Source organism: Xiphias gladius, chromosome 2, assembly GCF_016859285.1.
Source record: "Xiphias gladius isolate SHS-SW01 ecotype Sanya breed wild chromosome 2, ASM1685928v1, whole genome shotgun sequence".
Taxonomy (NCBI): domain Eukaryota; kingdom Metazoa; phylum Chordata; class Actinopteri; order Istiophoriformes; family Xiphiidae; genus Xiphias; species Xiphias gladius.
The window spans coordinates 11,350,217-11,374,097 of record NC_053401.1 but is presented as its reverse complement, the minus strand read 5'-3'; the positions used below and the strand labels follow the sequence as shown (position 1 = coordinate 11,374,097).

The 23,881-nt window shown below is 40.4% G+C and overlaps 1 protein-coding gene across 4 annotated transcripts in view; it reads left to right on the top strand.

Moving 5' to 3' along the window:
* grm8a (glutamate receptor, metabotropic 8a) overlaps positions 1-23,881 on the top strand; it is a 225,922-nt gene that overhangs the window by 97,516 nt on the left and 104,525 nt on the right. For all 4 annotated transcript variants that reach the window (XM_040146236.1, XM_040146245.1, XM_040146264.1 and 1 more), the window contains exon 2: positions 2,879-3,095. In XM_040146236.1, coding sequence (XP_040002170.1) covers positions 2,879-3,095 — 217 coding nt within the window. The remainder of the gene's footprint in view (positions 1-2,878; positions 3,096-23,881) is intronic.

The window sequence follows — 23,881 nt, the reverse complement described above, 5'->3', positions numbered from 1 at the left end:
AATGAAATGATACGTTACCCGACTGATAAATGTGTGAGAGTGAGAAAGTTTTTCTAGTGCTAATTGAAACTGCACATTCAACAGCACAAACATACGCTTTCCCATTTTATCACACACACTTGCATATTCCCCCTCTTTCTCTCTCTCACACAGATTCATTAGAGCAAATGGAATTAGGGGGATTGGAGGCATAATCTTCTTCCCCAGTGATGTGGGGAACCAAGCTGTTAATTTCCCGCCTCTAACTACAACTCCAGCTCTACTTGCTTTGAAAAAGGCTGGAGTCTCTCGCAACTCACATCACATGAATGATTTACAGCGCTCAAATGTCACATGCCATTAGACATGCTCAGTCTAAGGTTGTTACTGTGCCTATACACGTGTGTCTGGGGGATCTCTGGGTTTGTGATTATAAAAATGTGTGCAGAAATATTAATTTTTAGGAAGCACAGGTGTGGTTGCCGAAAACACTATCGGGTCTGTGCTTGCAGCAGACAATATTGTGTGTCACTGACACTGTATGTAGCTCTCTCTCCCTCAGTGTTTTCATTTCTTTCTGCTTTTCCTTCTCTTACTCAGTAATGATTCAAGAAATATGACAGGAGGATGTTTGTGTGTGTGGTGCACACAAGTGTATATATATATATGTCTCTGCATATGTCTCAGTTTCACAGTTTCCCAGCTGTAGAGCGAAATAACAAAAGATCAAAGTACTAGGTTTACGCAGGTCACAGGGTTACTTTCCCATTGCTGTTGTAAACAGAAAAATATCTCATATTCCTACAGCTGTGCATTCATTTCTCTTTGAAATGGATATTCGCCTATTTAAATGCACATAGAGAGTAAAAGGACAAATGAAACAGTGCAGTCACACACTGGCGTCCTCACACAAACACAAATGAAAATAGAACATAATAGTACACAATAGTACATAGGCACATATATACAATGCAGAGCCACAAACACCACAAACACATGCACACAAGTTGTTTTACCAAGTGTTTTCCTCAGCTGGCACAGCTTTGATTTTTTTTTTTCCTTTCCCTTTGTCTTTATTTGCTTATCTCCATCTTCTATGAATTATACATACACGTCCTGAAGTTTATGAAAGTTTCCAGTTGTATTCCCCTGGCAGAGGAGACCGATAACAGTACTCAAGTGTCCCAAACATGCACTCCCACAAAGTTCACTGAGAGAGAGAAAAACAATAGAAAAACAAAAGAGCAAAATAGATTTGTTCCAAAACTAAATATCCAGCTGCTAAAAAAAAATGAAACGCTGTCCACTTAGTGGTGGGCATTGATCGCTGTTGTGGAGGTAAAACAAATGAGCTGTTTGCACTTTCAATACTCTTTGCTTGAGGAGGTGAATGAATACTGCTCAGGTTAAGAATTCATTCTTGTTATTGCTGTGGCCCAAGGAGGCCTAATACATTTTTCTGAAAACTAGCACCTGAAGCAAGAATGCTTGGTCTGGAGGTTGAGGGCTTTTTTACACCCGTTTTCTGCAGAGCTTCAGCACCACCAAAAAGGAGCCATTTCAAAAAGTTGCAAAACTTGAGATAGATCCCTGACCTTTTAAAAAGGCAAAGACAAGTGTAGTTGCAGGGCGGCAGGGAATAAAGACAGTGAGTGATGGGCTTTAAAAACGTTCCGGACACACACACATATACACACACACGAGAAACACACACACTGTCCCTCTTAAATCTCTTCATGCAGTACCGACGGGTTTTGCTGTGCTCAGCGAATGCAGACATTTGTATTTGTGTTTGTGTGTATGTGTTTGTGTGTGTGCGCGCGCGTGCGCGTGTGTGCGTGTGCGCGTGTGTGCACAAGTATCTGGTTGTGTGGTAGATACAAACAGCTGAGACACCTTATGGTTTGGTTTAGACTGGCAGTTAAGTCTTACCTCCAATGAATGTCTGTCTAATATCTGTGTGTGTGTGTATGTGTGTTTGTGTGTGTGTGTGTGTTTTGGCAAGTACAGGGTCTTCCCTTGCTGTCCCCTTCTGTCAGCTGAAAAATCAATCTGCCTGTCAGCCATCTAACACCTTCGGCCTGTTACGCTACCTATCACTAGCAATACCTGTGTGTGTATGTTTCTCCTGTCATTCTGTCAACCTCTTTGTCTCAATCCTCCCATCTGCCTGTTGTGCTTTTTGTCTGTCTGTCCTCCTGTTTGGTCCCTCCTGTCTCCTTTGTGTCTTGTCGTCCTGCATCAGATCTTCTCTCTACCCTTAATCTGTCAGCCATGACGTCAGTGCTGAAGAATGAATAACATTTTGCATCACTCAGTTTACCTTTTTTGTTACCTCTCTGTATCACCCCACATTCAGATTCCCAATTATTCGCTACTTTTGTTTCTCTCCTCCAAATCTGCTCACCCTCAAATTGCTTGTTTGCTTCATTCACATCTCTGAACCAACAATAAGTCTGCAGTGGAATTTCGACATTGGTGATGACAAATTCCCCTCACATCCCAGAGAATTATTCATCACCGTGATCCTGCAGGGAGTGAACACCATTTATAACTCTTTCCTACATGTGTGTATGTATATGAGTACATGCCAGTAAAATATGCATGAAAACGTAATATAGATGACAGAATTATAACAGCAAAAGTCACCTATTTTTACTTAGTTATTTTTTCTTCTGGTAGGTGATAACAATGCTTGTAATGATAAATATGAAATTAAGTGAATAATTTAGAAACACGCAGTCTTCCTATCTTATACGTTTCAATACATAGGATGTAAAACAAGTAGGAACATGACACAAATAAACTTTAAATCCAAAAGCTGCATTTTAGCAATGCTCCTCCCCTCTTCCATGCTTTCCTCAGTGTCCTCTCTATACTCTTCCCTTTTCTTGACCAGATCCCTCAGATCAGCTACGCCTCCACAGCCCCAGAACTGAGTGACAACACTCGCTACGACTTCTTCTCCCGCGTGGTACCACCGGACTCCTACCAGGCCCAGGCCATGATGGACATCGTCACGGCGATGGAGTGGAACTACGTGTCCACGCTCGCCTCAGAGGGCAACTATGGAGAGAGTGGCGTGGAGGCCTTCATACAGATCTCCAGAGAAACTGGTACGAGCTTCCTTTGCTTTTGTTTCTTTCTTTGAGATACAATATGTGGCAGCAGCTCATCGCTGCAGTGATGGCGGGATGAAGACTTTCAGATTGTTGGGATTGGGCTATGACACATGATCACTGGTTTTAGCCTGTAATTTGAGAACTATATCAAGAACAGGGCAGAAACCTGTTGTGTAACTCTCAAGGGAAACTCCGGGGAAAATTCACTCTTCAGGTAAATTGTAGGCTTTAGATTGCAGACAGTGGTGAGTGAGCTGAGACTGAGAGCTATCAGCCGTCTTCTCCACTTTCCTTTTGGCTCTGTGTTTGTGTAGTTTATAACAGTGGTGCAGGCTCTTGTATAAGTATTAAGTCAATGTCAAAATTTTTTCCTGCCCTGCGTATTGTGCCTGGGAATTGGCAGACCACAGTCTAAATCGAGATGTAATTCACATCTAAATTGAAAAAAAAGGACACTAGTAAGTATAGATCGGGGATGTATAGATGAGTGAAAAATTGAAGTAAAAAACAATGAAAAGTGCTCAGCACCCACAAGTCTCCACAACAGCTGTAATGCACTGTGGCATAGACTCAACAAGTCCTTGAACTCTACTGGAGGGATGAACACAATTTTTCCAGAATATATTGCGTCATTTGGTATTTAATGATGGTGGTGCAGAGCGCTGTCTAACACTGTTTTATATAACACTAATAAAGAGGCTCAACTAACTCAGAGGAAAAAAGCCGTGGAAAACTTTTAATATGAAGCAGCAGGAAAATGTTCAGTGTGCACCAACAGTAACTTAACAAAGTTCTGATAAAGCTGAGAGCCATCGGTAAATAGTAAAATACGGCGGTTATCTGAAAGAACAAATAGGCACACGGGAGTGAAAGTAAACTGCAAGCTGCAAGATTAAATTGGATTGGAAATATGAGTTAATGTGTTGGGCCAAAAATCTGTGAAGACCATAGGATATGTTTTACATAATTTTTCCACTGAATGACTGCTTTTGGCCTGTATGAAAACATCTGCATTTGTTATGCTTCTACCCTCATTTATAGAGATTTTTCCTTTAATTTATCACCTGGTTATGCATAGACAGAATATGGGTAACAGACTATTGTCACGAGTAAATTACAAAAGAGTAAATATTCAAATATCACTCCTTTTTTAGGAAGTGGAGTGGGCAGGAGAGATGAGAGTAAATTACACTGAAGTAAATGAGAGTGGCAGAAACGCAGAGAGGGAGAGAAACACAGACAGATGGATCACTTGTCTCTTTTGATGTGAGACTTAAAAGCACGGTCCCTGTGGCCCCGAGAGCAGCAACTTTGGGTGAATGCAGCATCAAATCAGTTTATGAAATCCTCCAAGTGATGTTGACAGATGAAAATGCTGTCGGTTTCCCTGTTTATGTCTCAAATGTTTGTTGAAAACACATCACGTCGGATGCTGACAAATATTTACAGACTGACGGGGCTAAAGACATGTAAAGAATCCATCTGAGAGAGTATCAGTTGAGATCTTTCTATTTTTATCGCTCTCTTTTGATCCTCTACTCTCGTCTTTCCCTCCGTTGCTTTTTCTGCACTGTTTCTGTGCTTATGTAGGGCTGACAGCTCTGTGTATGTCTGTGCTGCTGTCTATCTGTCCATCTCGGTCTCTGTGTGTGTTTGGAGATGGCTTGCCCAGGGCTGTATGCTGTGGCAGTCAGCACATAGATGTTTACTGCGGTTTCAGATCCATGCGTGTGCCTGGGTGTGCGTGTGTGCCACTGTAAAGAGTAAAGCAGTGTGTGCGTTTGGTATTCAGGGAGTCAGCAGATATTGCACTCTCTTACCCTCCGTGTGTGTGTGTGTGTGTGTGTATTGGAGGGCTACATGCTGTGACAGCAGTCAGTCAGTTGTTTACTCTGCGGCTCTGCAGATGTGAACAGAACCAAGAAGATGAAGGGATGGGAGAGGAGAAATGCTGAGGAGGAGAGGGGAAAAAGTGTGTGTGTTCTTATGTGTGTTCGCTATAGTTGTGAATCAAGCTGTAGAGTGGGAGAGAGAGACAGGGAGAGACAGAAAATAGCAGGAGAATGGGACAAGGAAGTGGGAACAACAACAGAATAATGATAGGGTCCTAAAAAGTGCCTCTGCAAAAACACAGACACATAGAAATATACACATGCACTCAGACACATGCACAGACATACATGTATACTAGCACAGGTGGACATCTTTAGACACACTTACACACACATGCGCACAGAGCCACAGGCAATTTCTAGGCGATTATTTTGTGATTGCGGTGTAATGATTGCAGCTTACAAGGCACTCCGCATACTGATACTAAACATCCATATTAATTGGTATGTAATCGTTCACTGATGATTCTCGACAAATGTGTGCGTGCGTGCGTGCGTGTGTGCATGCATATTAATCATCAAAAAGTTTCACAATAGGTGCTCAAGTCTTGTTAGCATGAGTCAGGGGTTACAGAGAGTGTGTGCTCGGCTTCAAAAGCTAGTTAGAAAAACCTTTTTAATTCTGCCCAGTGATGCCTCTACGTACTTGTCTTGTGGATTTTCATATTTAATACATTGAGCAAGTTAAATATTTACTTCTCCAGTACAGTCTTTGAAACGGAATATTTCCTACTTTTGTTTGCTGCTCCACAGATGCTGTGTTGCTCCACTCCCAGGAGGAATTATGTAGAAAATTCTGCACAACTAATTTTTTCAGCCAAGTCCACGTGGCAGTCAGCAAAATCGTTTTGCTTCAAAAGGACTGCTTTAGGGAAAACTTGAATGGAGACAATGAATGGATGCAAACTCTTTTAAACTCGCTAAACTCCACATTACTGCTGCACTATATGATCATTACACTACTTTCTGTGTCAGAACTGGATAGTGGCATTCAACATAAACTGCTAATCGCTGTAAAATTATTATTATTATTAGTATAGACTGATCTGCCGGCTGTTTTCTTGGATGAAGGTAACCTGCGTAAATGTGCATGTTAGTCGGTCTCAGAACATTTGCTCGACATTGACTATAGAATAATTCACATGAACGTCCAAACTTTTGTCCAAATTGAGTAGCAATTAAGCTGTGGCTGGCTTTCTGAATTAGCTGGCATGTGATTATAACTCAACAAATTTGAAACCCATTATTTCTTGCGTTTTGAGCATGAAAATTTAAATTGGAATTCTCCTCTCTATAGCAGGAAACACATGCAAAGAGTATGGGTTTAGACAGAGCATGAGGGTTTTATGAAGATGGTTTAAATATAAAAGGCTCATTTGTTATAATGTTTTTACAAATGCGGATGAGAAATGATTGTTGTTTCAATGGGATTTTCATGATAATATGTCAGCATATAGCAGGTCCTATGGGAAATCTTGAAAATATTTCCTTTGCATAAGTTATACAAAAACAGGTGTAAAGTAAAATCTTTCACATACACTTCAGCTTTACTGCAGGGTTTACAAGTGAGATGCTACAATCATGCCTTACCCACTTATTTCTGTCTATATGCAATATATCCATTGTTGAAGTTACATTGTTTCACTAATGCTATGAGTGTCAGATCTTCAAAATCCTCATTATCTTGCATATAATCAGCAGTAGAATGGTAAACATTTTTGCAATTTGCTCAACCATGCCTACACCCTGAAACACATTCACCGTGACTCTTCCAGCGTATGCAGCCTGTGTGTTGTCACCCCCAGCTATGACTCTCCAGTCATGCAGAACTAGTAACAGACACAGCTCAGTGAGCGTGGGCCAAACATGTTTAGTCATCATTAGTAACTGTTCACAGACTGGGTGCATAATGCGCAGGCTTTTTGCTTTTGTACACAATAAGCCAAAGTAGCCCAGTGATCAAAGGTTAATGAACAAATAATGCAAAGGTCAACCTGTGGGAGATTTGTCTCGGTTCGTCTAAAATGTGAATGATGTCATATTTTACATCAAAAAGATCAGTAGCAATGAGAGGCCTTTTTCTGACACCCCATGAAGATGAAGACGTTTTCTCAGTTTTCCTTTTTTTCTCACAGAGAAGCCAGAGACCAAAATCAGCAGTGGACCAGTGTCTCTAGACCTGGAAGTTTTTTGTTTTATTGCTCAGTTAGTGGAAGCTCAACGAAACAGGTGCTCGAAGGGTGGCCTCTCTGTGCACTATGCCACCCTGCTGTTGACCCTCGCTGCGGAAATAGCAGCATATGGCGCCGAGTCTTGCCACACCGAGAGACTACATCCTCCTATATTGAGCTGTGTTTGGAGCATATGGATCGCTGTACTATAAAACAACAAGTGGCGATGTACCGAAGACAGAAGACATCTTTTAAATCAAGTCACGGCTCGTTCTCCTTCCAGTACCCTTCCTTACCTCCCCACGGAATCCATCTGGGATTAAAAGTGCCACATCTACATTCAGACACACTGCAGACAGTGTGAGAGTGGATGTGTCCGTGTGCAAGCATGTGTGTGTGTACTTGTGTGAGAGACTGAAAGGGAATTTGTGTCAATGAGAGAGGCTGTGGGTGAGTCTGCGTGTTAGTGCGTGTGAATTCACCGGCTCAGAACAGTCACCTCCCCCTGACTCTGGCCGCTCTACAGAAGTTGTGGAAGGCAGTAATGAAGAAGGGAAGGAAATGAGCAGAAGACAGGGGATGAGAGAAAATAATTAAACGGTTATCTCCAGATTCATTTAATTAATTCTCTGGCTCTAAACTAATCTTTCGCCTTTTTGCTTAGCTTTGCCTCTTTGGTTTGCTTTCAGTCCACTCTTGCCCTCCACAATGGGGGCGGTTCTTGTCATTACCCAGGTCTTGTTACGGGTTTATGTTGTTTTAATCAGAGAAGACGAATCATACTTCAATTGAAATGTATTGTGATGCATATGTGATACACATATTATATATCTATTCATATTCAAGTGTCCAATCTTTTTAGACCACACTCCTGTAGGAAAATCGCTTAGCTTGCATTATCGAAGTTATAGTATATATTTCTATTCATGAGGATACTGGAATGAATTAGTATCTCTTCTTATACAATTCTTACAATATAATGATCTTAGGAAATAAATTAGATTATACCACTTTACAGCATGCGTCATATATGTAATGATATATAATGAAGTGATACTTAAATAACTTATTATGCTGAGACACAAAGACACTGATATATTTTACATCTTGTACAAATTCTCTAATATATCACACAGCGATTACCGGGATTATATTGAACTCAAAGTTCTCTAACACACACACACAGCCCCATAACAATGCTGATAAATGCTCAAGAAGAAGAAGAAGAAGAAGAAGAAGAAGAAGAGAAAGCACAAAGCACACAAAGCCACTCTCTCAAACTCACTCAACTGACAATGTATGTCCCTTGGGTCAATTTAGCTCTCTGTTTCTTGTCCTTGATTACACTCCCCTCACAACTTAAGACTGATACTATTCATCAACACACATACAGACACACACAGGGAGTGCAAACATCAACCCATCCATTCGTAACTAATTACACCAGCCTTGGTTTTCATCTCAAGGTGAAGCTGTCTTCGTTTTCTTCTAGAAAGGCCCCAAACTCTCAGTTGTTTGTAGACAGTATTTATGCTGTTGGTTTGTGGTCCGCTCATCCTTATAAAATTGAGTTCTGGTATTTGTAAAACCTTTATATATGTATTTGTACGTGTCTGTTTGTTTGTCCAATCTGAGTACATCAACTTTGTGCATGCATCATTGTTGCTTAGAATGAAACATGTATAATACAGGATTTCCTTTCATGGTCATGTTTAAAACAGATTGTGTGATTTTACGCTGAAATATGTATTACCTTCAAGAGCACATTAACATCTTTCTGAGTCTTCAGATTCTATTAAAATCTGTCTGATGTTAGCCTTATGTTGCTAATCTCTCACCTGGGTGGAATTGACAATATCTATTAGGAGTTAACAGCTCTCGGCAGATGGCATTAGTACTGCCAGAAGACATCTAGAGATGGTAATTATTACCAGAGCAGCTCTTTGAATCTTTGCTCATCCAGCCGAAATGGCCACTTTTTTGGGCAATTTTCTCCAGCTGCTCCAATTTAAAGTCCAACAGAAATTATCTGCTGATCCCCAAAAAACTGGTGTTGCCTGCTATGCTTTTTCAAACCACCTCAGTATTTTCAACCACGTCTCGGTGATTACTAGTGGCTGGGAAGTGAAGGAATAATTAGATTTGTCTCCTACAAAGCAGTTTTGCTGATGTGCACAATGTTACATAGCAGATTTTTGGGGCCTGTAGCTAGAAACATAAATTTGTCTTGTTGGAGCAGACTCATATCGGCAAGTTTCAGGACACCGGCAGGTAAGATACAAAGCAACACATATTACAGACTGTATATGCTTTTGGATGTTGTTGTCCTCGTTGAAATGTGCTTCAGTGTCTCTGCTGTATGCTGCTCTGTGATATCAATTAGCTGTAGAGTGTCCACTTGAGCTCCATTGCTTTTCTTGACAGAGGTGAGGAGTCCTCATATTCCCTAATGACGGAGCATGAGAGGATGCTGGGCAGAGATGTACAGATAGAGCGAGATAAATGGGGTATGGGTGTGTGTGTGTGCGCGTGTCCGTGTGTGTGTATGTGTGTATACGCGTATGTGTGTGTGCGCTCTGTTCTCTGTCCCTATTCGGCCTCTTCAAGTCTGCCAAGAGATTGGGAAGAGAAAAACTTAGCCAGTTGCTGCTAAGCCCCAAAAGCAATTTCAGCAATATTACTGCACCAGTTGGTACAAAGGTGTGTGTTTGTTTGTGTGTTTGTGCAGCTTATGTTGGCAAGGTATATGTGTGTTTTCACTGTAATTTTATGGATGCATGTTTATTTACGTGTGTGTACAAGTGACTTTATGTGTGTTTAAGTAAGAGGGTATATGTGTTGGTGTGTGCTTTGTGTCTGCTTGCTTGTTTTGATGCGAGTGTGTGTTTTGTGTTTTCTGAGAGTAGGATTCTGCTTGCACAACTTAAAAGCACTTTCAGGACTCTTCACCGTTCTGCTCCAGTAACTTAAGATTTATTGTATCCTTCCTTCCTTATGCTTTCTTTTCCTCCAGTTTTTCTCTGGTTGCAGAAGGGCTCTGGGGTCACGGTTAAAATAAAAGACAAGAACGAATGTTGATTGGCACACTGCAATAAATTATACTTGTTTGACTCTAAAACACCCAGGTGCTTTGAGTTCTGTAGAGTTCTGTCCACATACCTGCAGTGAGTACATATACAGGGGCATGTTTTATTCAAACAGAGACAGACTCTAATTAAAGCGTATGTCATATCAATTTTGGTAAACTTTCTCTCATTTAAATGCAATCCCCTTTCATTGCATTTGGTGAAAAAAAAACACACATTCACCATTATACAAACTGCCACTTGGATGATTTTAGGAAAAGGCTTCACGTAGCTTAGTGGCTTTAAGCTCAGAGCGTCATTTGTAGGAAATTAGATTTACAGTCAATGATCAAAGCAGAATTTCACTTTGATGTTGTCAGCCTCTCATGATCACATACACAACATTGTACGTTGATGCAAAACTGCAGAGAAAATTCGACTCCTTATTTTTACTCTGCAAACAGAGGAGTTAGTAGAACACAAGCCATGAAACCAAATGTTACTTGGATATTTCCAATATTTACTGGAGAATGTGCGTGTGATTGCTGCATCTGCTGCTGTTACTACTGGTGATTGATGTGTACATTAATCAAAGTTCTGTAAATTGTCAAAACACATGTTTTTACACAGTAAGTGCGAGGGACCTAGGTACAATTTTGAATTTTTGAACATTTTAATGACTGGCCACATTGTGGCATTATTAACATCACATTTCAGGGGGGAGGTGTCAACCAAATATTTGTTGTCTTTGCCTCAAAGTTCATGAGTTGATGACCAAAACACAAAATATTTTATAACTGGCCACAAGGCGAAGCTATTGGTGCCATGCTCGTTTATGTTGTGCACATGCTTATAGAAAACTTGTGTAACAAGTTTCATTTAATTATAGACAACAGAATTGTATGTTATATTTTTACTTAGTGCCCCCTCTGGGTAGAATTGGATCAAATGTTAAGCACTTTTGCAATGTTGCTGTATGTCCAACTTTCCCAAAGTTGGATCCAGTCAAATTTTGTATCAAAGAGTAATGGCCCATTAAGTGCATCGGGCCACACCTTCAAAATTTGGATAACCAATTATAAACGGTGAGGGATATCAAATAACAAATTCATAAGTTTGGTGTGGGGTCATTTAAATATGACATGTACCAAACTTGGTGAAGCTTGAATGATATATGTGCCAATAGAGGCAAAAAATATGTTTACCAAAAAAATCCAGAACGGTGGAATTTGTTTATAAGGCGCAAATGGGCGTTACCTATTTCAGTTGAATCGACTTAATCCAAAGGACGAACTGTACAAAAATATTAATTCTACTCCTAACAGATCATGAATTATTAGCCAAAAAGCACATTAACCGACCACATGGTGGCAATATTGAGTACATGCTTTGGTATGTTGAGTGTATATCCATTGGGCACCTGTGTACTAGGTATCAAGCCTGATGCACGCACTCCCATAGACAGCCAATCAAAAAAAAAATATCACAGTAAAATATTCATATCTCAATAACTGTAACATATAGCAGCAATTTGCAAAAATCACACAACAATGAAAATCAAAAACACTAAAAACAGGGAGAAGTGTTACTGTCATATTGACAGTTTGATTACTTTTGAAACATAATGGGATACTGGCCATGCCATGACTGATGCTGCTGTTCTTTTTGAACATTGTGAAATGTAAAATGAAATGAAACCCAGTTAGAAACTAGTCTTGGATAATAGTGCCTCATGAAGGTCTAATCCTTAATCCAAATTTGAACAGAAGCTTGTCCCACAGAAACAATACCCAGAAACTGACTGAATTTGAAAGCTACAAAAATCTGTCACACACTGAGCCAAAAAACTGCTGAGCTAGAAAGATGCCTGCTAGGCAGTCTCGCAGTTAAGCAACCCTAACCTCTTATTATTATTTGGGATAGATACATTTTAGAACCTCATGCTTATTGTATGTGCACAGGTGCTCTACAGGGGGTTAAAAAAATGGAAACAGAAAATAGAATTATAATAAATGGAACATGATAAATTACATTTCCTGAACTTAGGTCCATTGGAAGCGTGAGACATTGCTCCTTTTGCATTGGTCCAATTATCTTAAGGTCACTGTATAGCTGGTCCAGAGGCTCTCTCAAGAGTAGCCTCATTCAGGTCTATGTTTTCCTTTAAATGCACTGGTCCGTATCACATTTTGGTAGGTTTGAAACAGGCCAGTTTTTGTTTGGGTGAATCATGTTTGACCTATGCAAACTCGAATTAACAAACTGTTCTTAACTTCTAGAGAAAAATCAATCCTTCTTTGCACAAATCAGCCAAGCAGCTGTTGGATGATTTGCAGTTGCAGCTGTGTAGAACTAGGAGAGAGTTTCAAACTGATGGTTGGAATAAATTTGTAGTTTGAGGACTCTGTGTGACTTTCAGGTGTTCTTTCTGCTTTTTAGTAGAACATTGCTGAGATATGGATCTTGAGCTGGACCACACGAGCCCTCACAATCATAGACAAATGAGTCCTGCTGTCTTCCACCTGGCAGGACTGGCAGTTGAGCTGTGGCTGATGAACTTACTGTGGATGTGCCTCGTTACTCTCCGCCTCACTGCCAATTAATCAAACTTAGATAACGGCACATGCATGTGCATGGACGTCCACTCATACTGTCCCTCTCTCTTCGCTGTTCTCAGTTACAAATACACACTCCTCCACACACAACCACACACACATAATCCAACAAGCCAATGGCTGATGAGCTGGCGGAGGCTGATTAGCTGGGAGTGAATGTGGCAGAATTACAAGTCTTCCGGTGTGGCGATTGCATTGTTACATAGACACTGATCCATGTCGGGTTGCTTGAATGCTGGGATGCGGGAAGATTACTCGGTGCTCTCCATCTGTCTCTTTGTTTATTTCTCTCAAACCAGTCTGAGTCTCTCTGATTCCCTCTTTTTTGTTTCTCTGTTATCTTGTCTCCTTCACTCTCTTTGTCCTGCTATCCTCTGTCCTTTTCACTATCCTTTTCCTGGGGTGGCGTGAGTAGCTTATTTGGTTACAAGTTGCCTTAATCACAGTAAAGATGTTCAAGACATACCCCTGTACTTTTCTCTTTACAATATAATTCCTTGTTCCTCCTTTTTCTGTCGTTGTTCACCCTCTCTCCTCTTGCTTTCTTTCACCCAACTGTCTCTCCTTGCCTCTCTGTTCTCCTTCTCGACTATACCAGCATGTGTCATCTTTCTGTATATTTTTTTCCAGACTTTAAAGGCATAAATTCTCAGACTGGTACTTATTACAAACTGAATTTTGTGGATCTGCAAGATTTCTTTATCACATTGAAGACCATGGAAAAAGAAAAACCCTCGGCAAAATCACAGAAACCACAGTTTAAGGGTTTTCACGTAACTCTTGTAAATTGATATCTGATTTTAATTTTGCCATTGATGTTTATTTTATTGTCTCTAAAACATTCTCCTTTTTTTTTTAGAAAATTGGAGAGAAGAAATGGAAGAGCTATATGATAAAACACTGAGCAAGAGTAGACGGTATACGTTTCCCCTCAAAGGCCACTGGCCTTTGTTTGCATCTTTGAAAACTTCTTTTTGCTCCTTCGAAATTCAACTTGCTGTCAACTGTCATCAAGTATTCAGTGTGAGGATGTTGAAGCTTGGAATAATTAATGCAGCGAGGTGTAAATTTATATTGACTGTAAGGGTATGGAAAAAAACACAGAGCAATCTGAGAGTTGAAGCAGAAGGAGAGCCCTACAGTATACTGTTTGAATGCAGAATGACACAGAAAGACAGATGAGCGAAGTGCACTGACACACATTTTCCCACGATTTCCTCAAGGAAAACTGCAGTCTTCGTCTGATGCAATCCACTTGTCTGAACCCTGCGTCATACACCACACAATCTAAGACTCTAACTGCTTGAAGTCTTGCAGTCTCAGTTGTGAAAACAAAAGTCACACTTATTAAGGCCCTGAGCATCTGTTACGTTGCCTGCCTTCATATTTAAAACAAAATGAATGTTGATGGCGACTAAGGTAGTACAGGCCCAATTATACCATGGGGTTGGCAGTGGAACCTGACGAATGATGGGTAGTTGCTGAGGGTTGGAGGCTTTTCCGACACTTTCTATTTTAACAAACGTAGCTGTGTCTCCATAGTTTGACTCCGACTGAGTAATTTATTCCTACTCCGCCAGCACGGAACCATGGGTTTAAAAGTTTTACCACTTACCCAAGCCTTCCCCATTTTTCACTTCAGAATGAAACTGTTATTATTCAAAAGAGAAATGGGAATTTATGCAGGCTTAGACATGGCCTTACATCTTCACTTACTTTTTCTTCTTTCTTTCTGTTTATTTCCCCCTCTCTTTCCCTGTTTGCTGTTTTTGTGTTTTTCATCACACAGTGTGTGCATCTTTCCTGGCTCTGTAACGTGTGTTTAATTTGTCTTGGTCACTGCCTGCCAGTTTCTGCATCTCCTTTTTCTGTCTGTCTCTATTTACTGAAGGTTCAGACGCTACGAACGGGGCATAAATCACTTTGTATTGATCTTTTAATTCAAGTGATAGAGACCGTCATTTGGTTTATGCACATTTTATTTTGGCTTGCAAAAGGATGACAGGATCAGTGTATGGTATATAAGATCTTTGAAATTAAAAAAACATACATTTCTTCCAAAATATTTTGAAGTTTGGCAGTTATGAACTGGTAAGGTACTTCAAAAAGATGTGTGCCTCAAAAATTGCCTGCACAAGTTGGCAAACTGACTAGATGCCTGAATTTCACTTTTTTCTTTTTGTCATGCCTCTTTTACAGACCCAAACGTATCTGCTGCTCTCTCTTTGATGATCTTGCACTTTATGCTATTTTCAGATCATTGGTATGTGAATACAGTTGACATAAAATCATATGCAGCATTATCCCCACATCTATTTTTACAGTGTGTGCCTTCATGTGACTTGTGCAATGTTTTTTCACTGTTCCACTGTGTTGAAAAAATGGTTTTGAGCTACAACAGCTGGTGGTGGCACCTGAAAACATATCCTTTGTCATGTTTGCAGTGTACACACACAGACATCAAAGGGCACACACACAAACACACACACACACACAAACACTGATAGACTGAAAATTTAACAATGTTAACACTTGATTTGAGTGTGAACAAGTCACTGATAAATACATCGCTGCAAACTTAGAATACTGTCTTTTTTGTAACTGATGTGGGAGAGATACGATGGCAGGAGAAAAAAAATGAGCAAGAGCCTTGACAAGACGGAGGGGGAAAGATAAGAGCCGAAACAATTTGAGAGAAGAAGAGATCAGATGAATGAAGCAAGGGGGAATGAAGATGACTGGAGATAGGAACAAAAGGGAAGCATAAAAAGTGCAGGAAGTCTTCAAACCTAAATGACAAAACAGGGTATCACTACCTTTCAAAATGACACTAGTGCTTTACTGATCATTTGTGTGGTATGTCCCAAATGGCCCACCGCCAGCCAAGCTTGCGTTCCATTTGTTATTATTTTCTTTCACACACACTTTTTACTTGGGCATGGCCCTAGCCTAAACAGTAATAAAGAGCTGATTCCCAGTCATTTCATAACAAAATTGTATACTAATAATAGCTTATGTTTAGAGCATTTTCAAGCAAAAGGCACAATGTGCTTTCCAGAGTTGGGGAGCTAAAAGAGAATGACAGGACATAAGCAGCATTGTAAAAAAATGGAAGTACAAATTCACAATAAAACAAATACTAAATATACACAAATACATATATTAGCTATATAAAAACCATTCCACAATAAAAGATGAAGAAAGTGGCGTGACAGACGGGATTTAAAGACAGTGAATGTGAGTGGATCAGATGAGCAAAGGACCTAGTACAGCATAAGTTTTATCACCCTCGGTTTTTTAACCGGGACTTTGGACCAGTTAGAACCTCTATAGATAATGCTGGTTGATATTTTAAAATAAATTCTAAGAGTGCCTGGAAGCCAGTGCTATAAAGCCAAGATTGGGGTGAGTCGTCCAACCTGACCTCCTCCCTAAGAGGTTTTGTGGCGCAATAACAACGTCTCACTGGTCATAAATCACACAGCAACAAGATGTAAGATATTTAGAGATGAGTCATTTTAAGCGTTTGAATGACTACACTGTGAGAGGATACACTGAAAGAGGAGAACATGAAGAGATGAAAGAAGAGAGATCAGAGAAAGAAGATGAGAGGGAGGGGTGGCTATGAAGTACAAAAGAGGAGTGTTACATTTTTTAGCTTTTTCACTTACAAAAGTGCACATCATCTCCACACACCAACAGTAAACCCCTATTTCATTGCCATATTCAGCGTTAACACTTAAACATTACAGGTCATGACAATGTCATCTCAGGTTTACATGACTGAATGATTGCACTCACAGCTTTACATATACAGTACTTTAACAATTTAAATACTGTTAGAGAGTCGAACAGAAGTGACCTAGAGGTGAGCATAAATATTGCAGACCTATGCTGAAACCACCCCCCTTCTTTCTTCAACATAATAAACCTTCACACCATCTAAAACTCAGGCCAGATGTACATGTCAAAGGATATTTCTGTAGAGGGCATTTACTTAGTAGCCCTGTTAAGGGTGTCAAGAAATGTGTGACTCGCTCTAAAATGGCTTAAATAAGAAATAACTACTGTATTTAAAGGAGAGACCAATGCGACTGAGACTTTTTCAGTCATTTAACATTCTAAATGGCTCCAGGTTGCAGCATTTGATAACATCTGACAGGAAGTAAAACCTGGACCTAAATTCTTTCCTGGCAACACAATCCCAATTAAAACGGTAGATTCACTTACTCTCTTTGTGTTCACAAGCTTTTGGGAAGTTCCAAACATCTGGGACTTCGATGCTGGATAAAAAAAACCTATGAGCCAAATGCTAAACAAACAGTGGCATCCTGTGGCTTCAAGTAATTTGAAGCAATAGTCTACTCACAATCTTTTGATAAATGCACCTTCTGTTGGCTTGAAAAGTGGCTATAAAATGTTTTTATCTTTCTCTGTCATGGGAAATACTGCATCATACCATACCATGTACAGTATGTACTTAAAGAGCAGGACCCCATTTTAGGTTAAACATGCCTCCTTTTACAAATACAAAAAATGCATTTAAACATGTTTCAACTGTTAACAGCCAAGTTAATGCCTAAATATTACACCAAGCTGCCATCCAGCATGCTCAGAAAACAAAATTACATATGTAGCTGCCAATTTAATGTCTTTACTGACCCGTAGAGTTGAAGTTTCCGTCGCATGACCCAAAGTGTCTTTTTTTTTGCAGGTCAGCATTTATTGCAGCGACAGCAACTCAGGCCCCTGGAACTCTCCCTTCACTGACAGCAAACATGGTTGTTTGGCGCTGTTTAAACTGCTAGTTAGGCTTAACAAGGCTAAGGCAGATTCAGCAGAGGGAGTGGAGAGTGACAGAAGAGGGAGTTTCAATTTCTCTCTACTGTTTTCTTACATTTGACAGGCATAAAGGTAAATATACCCCTTAAAGAAGGGGATTTTTCTCAACATTAAATATGCATTATATGAAAGTCTGAGCGTGTTGATACTCTGGCCTCCCAAAACGCTGTTTGGTCGAAGTTGTGGGGCTTCAGTCAATACCAGCGGCAAATTGCTGTCTTGTTGCCATGGTGATTTTGATAACAAGAATTTAGCCCTTTAACCTGAAAAAGAGTTAAATTTCAACAGCCAGTGGAAGCAAATTCTGGCTTATTTATCACATTTGTTGGGAGCTGTGGCGAAAACAGCTTAAGCACGAGCGCATGTGGGTGCATCTGTTTTCTCTACCTTTCAGCATCTGTGTTGTCTTTGCTGTCACGGAGGAAAAGTGGTGAACTTGTAACTTTTGTGACCAGCTTGTATTTGCTGGTGAATACTGTTGTTTTTTGTTTTGTTTTGTTTTGTTTTGTTTTGTTTTTGTTCACCATACTGTACTATTTATCACCTTAATTTAAATGAAAAATGAAGCTGGAACAGAGAACACACAAATGGCTATGACAGCAGAGACGGAGAGGTAGAGGGATGCAGGCAGGGAAGCAGGGACAGGGTGGAGTTCCTGCTTGTGGAGGAGAACATTCTATATGTTGAGAGAGGATGTGGGCATAACAGCTTTTCTGCTATCCAAACTTTCTCTCTCCTTTCATTCTTTTTGTATTTGTTATTCATGTGTGAATGGCTTATGTGCTCTCTCTCTCTAATGCTCTTTTCCTCTCTTTCTCTCTCACACAAATACAAAATTGACATCCTTTGATGTGAGATTTTGAGGTTAATATTTTAATTTATGCAACAGTTTATTTAAAGAAATACATGATTCATGTTTTTTGTGCTTTTCTGTGTAATTTCATGCACAAGTACAAGAGGTGGTATGGATACTGTAAGTGCAGGGCCTTGTCACTTAAACTGTGGATAAATGTATTTTCTGGTATACACCGGGTTAATTTATTTAACAGTTGGGCAACCAAAGTCCCTAAACACAAACAGACATCCAGTAAAATATATAGTTAAAATGAAAGAGGTGAGCATTACTCTTGCATTGATTTTTAAAATCCATTCCTCACAAATTATTTATTTAGTCGTTTGGTTGAATTCATTAGTTGAATGTGTTTTTTTGGATTTGGCTGCTGTGTTGCTATGGCAGCAGAGACGGAGAGGTAGAGGAATGCAGGCAGGGAAGCAGAGACAGGGCGGAGTTCCTGCTTGTGGAGGAGAAAGTTTCTGATGTCCGATTTGGTCTCCAGCAGAGTATTTCTCGTTGTTTCCAGGGAGGCTGCTTCTCATTTCACTTCCCACGCACAGAACATGCTGACAGCGTGGTCTGTGTGTATGAGTGCACATGTCCAGCTTCAATGTTAGACCCTCAGAGAAAAGACCCTTTGGCCAATGCAAGTTTTGCAAGTTTTAGTGTTAGAGCTGGATTTCAGGCTTATATTTGAATTAGATTTTAAATGTTATTAAAAGCATTTGGGTCATATTGCAGTTTGGGTGCCCCAAAATAACTATAGTCTGTTTAAAAAAAAAACAAGCATTGAAAACTAGCATGGAAAACTAAAAAATGGTGTAAACTTGTTCCTCCAGGAGGCTCTGACCGTACTCTAAATTCATGAGGTAGAAAATACAAAGAAATGTGCTGCCCAATAAGCATTGTTTTGCTACTTGTGTTACCTCCAAGGGTGTGTGCGCATGTGTTTGTTTGTTTGTGGTGGTTGATGCTAGACTCACAACGCGAAATGCCTCCGGCTGCTCTTACAGCCTAGCGGAATGCAGGGAGCTTTCAATGAAAGAGAAAAACATATGCCTTTGTCTCTCTGCAGTCCTACTTTTTTGTTTGTCTCACCCTCGCTTCTTTTTCTGCAAGTCATTCTTTCTCCTGCAGGAAGTCTGCATTTGGTCTGTAAGTCTCTTGAGCTCCTTTTTCCTTCTCTGCACATGCACAATACATGTATCTTAATCTAATGATGTGTTGCTGGCCCCCTATGAGAGATGATGAGATTTTATCTCAGCAGGTCACATTATTAACTCTCTTCTGTTGAGTACCTCAGGCAGTTTGAATCTTGAACTGTGACTGTGTGCATGTTGTTCTGCTGGTACATTTGCATACATATTTGTAAATGTATACATAAAAGCTGCAGTGTAGATTATGTTGATTACCCTTCACAATTGAGGATTTTGTGTTTTAATGTGAAAACAAGGGCCTGAGATCAAGTTAGTGTTTTCTCTGTTGTGTTCAGTCCAGATCACACCTACAGTTTGTATGGGCACAGCTTTGGAGTTCGTGTTCCATTTTGAAATTGTAATCGCATTATAAACCATGGGATATGGATGCCTTGTTTGTTTTGAAGCCCTTGAATTTTTCCTGCTCAGACTTGGTTTCCGAGCCTGAAAGATGAAAAAGATGAAAATGACAAAATGAGACAGATGCAAGGCAACACCCTGGTCATGCCAATTTGTGTGCATGAACAGTTGGAGTGAGTGTGTGTAGGTGTTGCACACATGAAAGTGTGTCTGAATGTGTATATGTCTGTGCCTCCCTGTGCCTATTTTGATGTCCTGATTAGCAGTGTTTATATTTAGATCACATTAATCCGCTCAAAGTCTGCATTCCCCAAAGCGCTGTCAGACACACACACACACACACACACACACACACACACACACACACACACACACACACACACACACACACACTCACACACACACACAAAGTCATCCCCTTGTCCTAATCATCAACTTTAGGACTGAAGGAGAGGGTGCATAGAAGTAGAGAAAGAGTGATAAAGCCAGTTGAAACATATTACAAACCCACGTAAAGTCTACAAAACTACAGAGTGAGCACAAACTGATTTGAAGAGTAATTGAGGCAAGCTTACAAGTACAGATTAATAAGCCTGAACAAGTTTTGCATGTCCAGTCCTGATTTTTTTTTGCATGCTCAATTTGAAATTCACTCTGCTAATTTGCTATTTCACACCATATGTTGTTGCAGATTCTAATCTCTTGAGATCATAAGAAAATACTTGCAGATACTTTCTGTCTAACAGGCAGATATCTAGTGGGGGCATAGCTATATCAAGTTCTATAATTGAAAACGCAGATGGACCACAGAAGCAGACTGGGGTACTGCAGCCTCTAGGACATGAATGACACTTGGCCTAAAGAATTTTTCTTAGAGTTTTTATTGATGGAATGCAAAAACTGGCAACACTGAGAGCAGAAGAAAGTAAGCAGAGGGAGTCCAGTGCAGCTCAAACTAACAAAACAACTCCCGTCCCCATTTCTTTGTCTTCTTTCTCTTCCTCTTTCAAAACCTGTACAATGCTTAACACATCTGTCTTTACACACGCTCAAATGTTAACTTGATTGCTTGTCAGGTTTGTTGTGCTTGTTGAGTAGTTGGGTTTTGTGGTACCCTGAGGCGTCATGAAAACCTGTAAACTCACTCTGCTGGTGGCTTTAAAACTTGATAATTGTGTGTTTCTTTGTTAGTGTGTCATTCTTCCCTTTGTGTAGGTTTCTCTGTACCTATATGTCAATATGTGCGAGCGGTGGTGCGCACACAGGCCTGTATGTGTGAACATACTGCATTTGTGTAATAAATCCCCACAGTGTGATGGCCTTAAGCCCTGTGTTCCCTCGGAATTGCTCTGAAGACACAAATCCAGAGGCTTAGGCAAATGACACACACTTACACCTGCCTACACACACACACACACACACACACACACACACACACACACACGCACAAATAAACACAGGCTTTCATACTCCCATATCTTCTATGTCACTTTCTCCTTTGCTGCATCTTACACTCTCCTGAGTCTCTGCAGCACTCCTCTCCTCTCCTCTCCTCTCCTCTCCTCTCTTCTCTTCTCCTCTCCTCTCTCCTCTCCTCTCCTCTCCTCTCCTTTCCTCCTCTCCTCTTCTCTCCTCTCCCCTCCTCTCTTCTCCTCTCCTCTCCTCTCTGCTCCTCTCCTCTCCTCTCCTCTTCTGTCCTTTATTGGTCCAAAGATGTTATTTCTGTATGTTTACCCCCGCCCCCTGCATTCACCTCACTTCCCTTTCGCGCTGTCTGTTTCAATGGCTTGCAGTCATAGGTTCACTGATGCGTAAAGGCAAAATGGCCTCCTCATGGAATGGAAGGGTCGATGATTTCGGAAACACCACACTGAGCGTTAACGCGCACACGAGCGCACACACACATACACACACACACATGCATACACACAGATACACATGAATAACATGTAGACCCTGCCAAAGCTTTTCTGGCTTATTGTATTATACTTCCTCCCCTATGGTGGGAGTGACCATATGTCTTCATGTGCCTACACTCATGGGTCTGTGTGTCAGTTTTAGTTGGCATGTGCACCTTGTGCGAATGCGTGTTGCATGCCACCCCGCAATGTGTAATTTCCCAGTGTGTGCATGTGTCCTTTCAAGCAGGGAGAAAGGCTGCTAGCAGGTTGTGGTGGAAGGATTGTAAACTGTGGTCATTCAAGTGAAACGTATTTTCACTCAAGAGCTTTTACTAGCTTTTTCAAAAGCACTTTTTCTGTTGGCAAGAGAGGAGTTATTAATGTGGAAATTCTTTGAGGTAATTTAGGTTTACACAAAATATCAAGATTTTATAGGACGTAATGAGAAAAATATTGAGCAATTAACATTACTGTAGGTAATTATTGTTTTTCACAATGGATGTTTCAGAATGAGCCCCTTCAACAACTATCCTTCAAATAATTAAACTGCCTGCTTTTGAATGAGCTTAATTGGTAGTGCAGCTGTCTGTCCAACTGCCAGACAGACAACTAGATAATCACTCTGAGTGGAAGCCATAGGGATGTAAAACTGAGGATCATTAGCCCAATCCGGTATATTACTGTTCGGTAGCCTCGCAGAAAAGCCTGTCAGTGTCCAACTTTCTCCACTTTTTTTTATAACAAATAGAGAAGCAACAAATTGTGAAAACTTTCTGACTCTGCTTCATGAACAACTGAATCATGGGTATTATTTTTTTAAAGCTTTTTGAAGGTTCATAAATATGAATGGCAGTCTAGCAGAGTTGTACCATATACAGGTGTGTGATGTTACTTTTAACTCCCATTGAGTCCTTCCTGGATTCAGTGATTTAAGTGTTATTTATACAACAAGGCCAGAGTGAGATGTTCATTTTTTTGATAGCGCTATATGTTTATTCTCCAAGTTTTATTTAAAATGGGAAGACATTCTAATATTTTTCTGCTTGAGCCATGATTCATCGCTTCAGATGACTTATTCTGGGTGTTCCATTGTGGGCATAAATGGGTGTTCTTTTTTTTGAGTGATATTGCCTTTTGTATCCTCCCATCATTCATATTCTGCATTTATTTGTGTGTTTCTATGCAGGAAAAGTTCACAGAAGTCCAATATCTCCATTTAAATAGCAGTCTGTACAATATCAAACAATGTGCTGCATTCTTTTCTGCTGTAATGACCCATTTCGGCCGTAGGGAACCTCGAAGTTTCATCTTATAAATAGAACACACCAGACTTGAATCTACAATACAATGAGCACATGGTCCGCACCCCTGGCCCAATTAATCACCAGAGCAGCTTTGACAAACAAATGGAGCTGGCCTGATCTATTACCAGGAGATGGTAGGCGTTCAGTTTCAAACACCTGTGGTTCTCCTGCTGATGCGCCTGTGGGGTGCGGCTGCATTTTGTCTTGCTAAACCTACATCTGCAAACTTAAAAAAAGAGAAAGCGACATGAGAGGAAGAGACAAGAGCAGAGTGAGAAATCAGTAGGAGTAAGAAAGATCTAGAGTGAGAAAGATTAGCGGTGTGGGGAGGGAATAGGAATCTCATCAGGCCCTCTACTCCCCACTTTCTAGCTTGGTTTTACAAGTAGCAGAGGCAGACTAGCCCTGCAGTCAATTGCAGGTGCTAGTCAGACTATAAATAGAAAAAGGATGTAATATTCGCCTTTCCTGGAGAATACCAATTAAGTTCAATTCCAGTAATATGTTGAACACTCCACGAACAATAGAGTTTGCTTGCAGAGTCAAGTCTGAACAAAGACTAGGCTTGTCTCATTGAACTCTAATGGACCAAGTATATT